This window comes from Apis dorsata, unplaced genomic scaffold (genome assembly GCF_000469605.1).
Source record: "Apis dorsata unplaced genomic scaffold, Apis dorsata 1.3 scaffold_631, whole genome shotgun sequence".
Classification (NCBI taxonomy): Eukaryota; Metazoa; Arthropoda; class Insecta; order Hymenoptera; family Apidae; genus Apis; species Apis dorsata.
The window spans coordinates 647049-651335 of NW_006263826.1; the positions used below are offsets into that span (position 1 = coordinate 647049).

The 4287-nt window shown below is 38.8% G+C and overlaps 1 protein-coding gene across 2 annotated transcripts in view; it reads left to right on the forward strand.

Moving 5' to 3' along the window:
• Positions 1-4287, forward strand: part of LOC102671676 (single Ig IL-1-related receptor-like) — a 53213-nt gene that overhangs the window by 45017 nt on the left and 3909 nt on the right. For both annotated transcript variants that reach the window (XR_004151304.1, XM_031513232.1), the window contains exons 4-5: positions 3500-3633; positions 3990-4154. Coding sequence is in view for 1 of the 2 variants with exons in the window: in XM_031513232.1 (XP_031369092.1) it covers positions 3500-3633; positions 3990-4154 (299 nt within the window). In the remaining variant the exon portion in view is untranslated. The remainder of the gene's footprint in view (positions 1-3499; positions 3634-3989; positions 4155-4287) is intronic.

Below are 4287 nucleotides of genomic sequence, written 5' to 3' on the forward strand. Positions count from 1 at the left end.
TCGTTTGAATCGAACGAACGCGGAGAGAAAGAAGATCGGGGAGGAGTTTTAATTAAAACTCGAGCGGTGGATGACGGTGAATATCGAGTTTATCGGTTTCCCTTGATTAAACAGGATTGTCGACCGCGCGATGATAGCCGGCCAGGGATATTGGTAAAGAGAGGATCGAACATAACGCGCGTTTCTTCGAACACTCTATAAATTCCGAGCCGTTAAGTCGATTTAAACTATTCCAATTGACGAGAATGCCGTTCTATGAATCGCCGTTAGAGACCCATCAATCTTCATTCCTGTCGATTGATCTCGAACGCGCGATTTTCAATCTATTTGATTATTCGTTCAGTTGTAAAGTTAATTTTAAATAATATTCTCCTCTTGTTTTTCAAATTTAAACGTTTTGTTTTTCGTTTGGCGAAAGAAAGGAAAATCAGTCTTATTTAATTCTTACGAAACGCGTATCTTTTTATACACGTAGATGCGTATGAGAACGTACGTAGTAAATACGTATATATTTTGTCGATAAGTTAGATGGCGATCAAAAAAATTTTGATCAACGCCATCTCGCGTTTGGATCACCGAAGCTTCGACTCGTTACTAGCGTAGCAGAATGTGCAAGGAGGTATTCGACAGACAAGGAGAATAATACCGTGCGAAAAGGACGGAGAAAGCGTGCCACTATTTTTGGTTATGTAACTCCTGATATGTTATAATATAATGGACGCAACGTCGAAAATTAATTAATCGCTCGTTTATCGATAAAAACTTCTGCACCTTTATACTCGCGTTTTAAAACTAAAACGTCACACAAGTTTCTCGTGTAAATTTTAACGTGATATTCTTTTAATTATTTATATTAATTATTTATATAAACGATTGTTACGAAGAATCGTTTCAATCGTAAATTTGTAACAAATAATCAATTTATTCGTTCAAATAACAACAAAATTATAAATAAAATTTACACGTAAATGTAAAGGAAGATGTAATATTTTAGATTCATGCATTTATATTTAGAAATAGGCTCCATGATAACGAGAAAATTGAAAAAAAATCCGTGTATAAAATCTATATGAATCAATATGTAAAAGAAAGATGGAGGAAGCGTATTATTATTTTTACTTATATATATATATATTCAAATATTGAAAATTAATAATTATTCGTTTATTATTAAAAATTTCTGTACTTTTAAATTCGCGTTTTAAAAATAAGAGTTTAAACAAGTTTCTCGTATAAATTTTAACGTGAAATTCTTTTTAATAAATTATTTATTAAGCGAATGTTTCAATTGCGAGTCTCCATTTCTGTAATCGAGTAAGAATCGATCGATTTATTCGTTGGAACAACAAAGAAATTATACATGAAATTTATACATGAAAATAGATGAGGATATAATGTTTCAAATGCATTTATATTTAGAAATTAATCTTATAATAATGAAAAATTAGCAAAAAACGGATTGAATGTCGGTAATGTCGATCCATATACGACGCGTTAATCATTAATAAATAATTAATCGGAAAGAATATCGCGTTAAAATTTACACGAGAAACTTGTCTGAGGTTCCAGTTTTAAAATGCGAGTATAAAAGTGCAGAAATTTTTATTAACGAACGAGCGATAAATTAATTTTCAACGTTGCGTCAATTACGTTAGAAAATATTAGGAGTTGCATAACTAAAAATAGTGGCACGCTTTCTTCGTCCTTTTCGCACGGTATTGCTCTCCTTGTCTGTCGAATACCTCCTTGCACATTCTGCTATGCTAGTAACGAGTCGGAGCTTCGGCGATCCAAACGCGAGATGGCGCTGATCCAATTTTTTCGATCGCAGTCTAACTTATCGACAAAATATACGTATTGTACTTGTATTTTCATATTTCTTTAAAATATGTTACGAAGAAAGAATTTCGTAAATTCGATTCGATCGCGATTAATTCGAAACGCGTACGTGATCGTGATTGACCAGGGAACGATATTTCTACGAACCAGAGAAGGACTTTTCACCGAGAACTCGCAGCAAGATTCTTGTACCGCTTCGAATGTTTGACCAATACTAATATTTGTTTCAACGCAACGGAAATTTATTAAGCGTTTCGACGAGTCGACGACGCACCTAACCTCTAACACGTATCCCGAACCCACGCATATACGTGAAGTAGGATCTGTGTGCGAAGTGGGAACTGTGTGCAAAGTGGCGAAGAAAATGAAATTCGAAAGGGGGGAACATCGAAATTTGCTTTCGCGTTGCGCGTCGTTTTCTGTAATGAATGGCGTTTCCCGATTGTTTGGAATTTTTGGCGAGTTTTAATTAAAACTTGCCCGATTGAATCGCGAACGAGGAAGTCCGATGCCAGTCGATGCTAGATCCCGAGAAAGTTGGTGGATTTAAAATTCACGTTGCGCGTGACTCTCGAAAACTTTTCGATGCGGTCGACGGGCAAAAGGCGAGGAAAAAAAAAAAAAGTTGAATAGCCGTCGAATTATCCAGTCTGCTTTTACGAATTCGATTGAATCGGGAAATAAATCGTGGCGGAAAACGAAAAGATTTAAAAGGAAAAAAAAGTGACGTGCAAAGTTTTTAACGGGATTCGCTTCGTTATTCGTGAAATCGATTCGAGGATAATGGAACTACAAACGAAAAAAAAAAATATATATATATATATATAAACGATGGTGAATTGAATTTTCATCGCGATTCGACGTTGTTCCGCTTCGCATCAGTTGCAAACGAATCATCGGTTTTCAACGTTTGCAACTTTTTACACCGGTTACAACTGATGGTATATTTTTTTTTTTTACACAAATTTCGTTACGCGAATAGTCATGGATGCACATAATTGCTCGAATTCGACTTTTAAACTATTCATTCGGTAGGTGTGCCGAAGATAACAAAGATAAAGACGCGTTGCCTCACGATTGCTATGATTTCCAAGAAAAAAAAGCGTTGAGATGGGATCGATCGATTAGCACTCGACACGAGGTTAAAACGTCAAACTGTCCGTGGACAACTGATGACTCTATAAGCTTAATAACGCACGATCGCGACCAAAGAACTTGACCGAACGAACGTGCCCCTCGCATCGACTGATTTATGGCCGTCTCGGTCGAAACAAAGAGACTCGCCTTCGTACAACATGCTTCACGTATACGCGTGTACATACGTATATGCAGTGCTTAGGAATGCGTGTTTGGATCGCGCGTGCTGTGTCGACCGAAATTAGAAAATTGGTCGGCCGAGAGCGCAGGTGTGAAATATGGAAAGGAAAATGATCGCGATAGATGAGGTCAGCTTCTTTTTCCGTTGGATACGAGCGAGTGGCGTAATCGCGTTCTCGGGCACGAGGTCAGATTTACGTGCGTTCGATTCCTCGAAAGATGAAGAAATCATTTTCGCCGTATTTAATTACCGAGATTGCACGAAACCTACGAGGTCCGCCATTTTCTGGCTTTTATCATGTTTTCAGTCAGAACATAGACGATGATTATTTTTTTTTTTCAGGGAAAACAATCAGATCATCGGCTCTTACTTGGAGATCGAGGACATCACTCTGGAAGATTACGGGGAGTACAAATGCGAAGTTAGCAACGGAGTAGACGAGGAGATCACGTTACCCGCTCACGTTTATCGACAAGGTAAATTCCATCCGGCGAGGATTACGAGAAACGCAACGCGTGCGTATCGTTGGCGAAAAATTGAGAAAGAAACGACCGCGTACCCGCTAGTTTACCACTAATTAACGACTCGATCCATAGTGGAAACGATGTCTCGTAACGATTTCGATCGATTTAATTCGCCGCTCGTTACCGGCCTACGATGTAGCCCAATTAATCCCGTCCAATTAACCGAAATTCGTACGGCGCTCGCGTTTACGCTTTACCTTTTATCCTGCCAAAACTAACTTTGTTGTATTTACTCCCTCATTCCAATCCTTTTCTCCCTCCGATATCGCGATTCGCTTTTATCTCCAACGAACCGTTTCCATTCGCAGAGCCACAATTCGCGCTGGGACTGCAAAACGGATCCTGGAGAAGATCGTTCTTGGTGGGCGTTCTAGTGCTGGTTTTGCTGATCTCGGCCGGCGCGTTCTACGCTCGTTGTTGGCTGCCACTGGTTCTGCTCTGTCGCGACAAATTCGCCCCTCTCGAGGAGAACGGTAATTATTCCATTACACCCTTGCAACCAAGGGATTAATCGAATTTGACCTTTTACTCCGTAACCCACGATAAGGAAGACGGAACGTTTATACATTCGTTAGAGAAAGAGAAAGCGTAAGTCTCTTTTTTTTT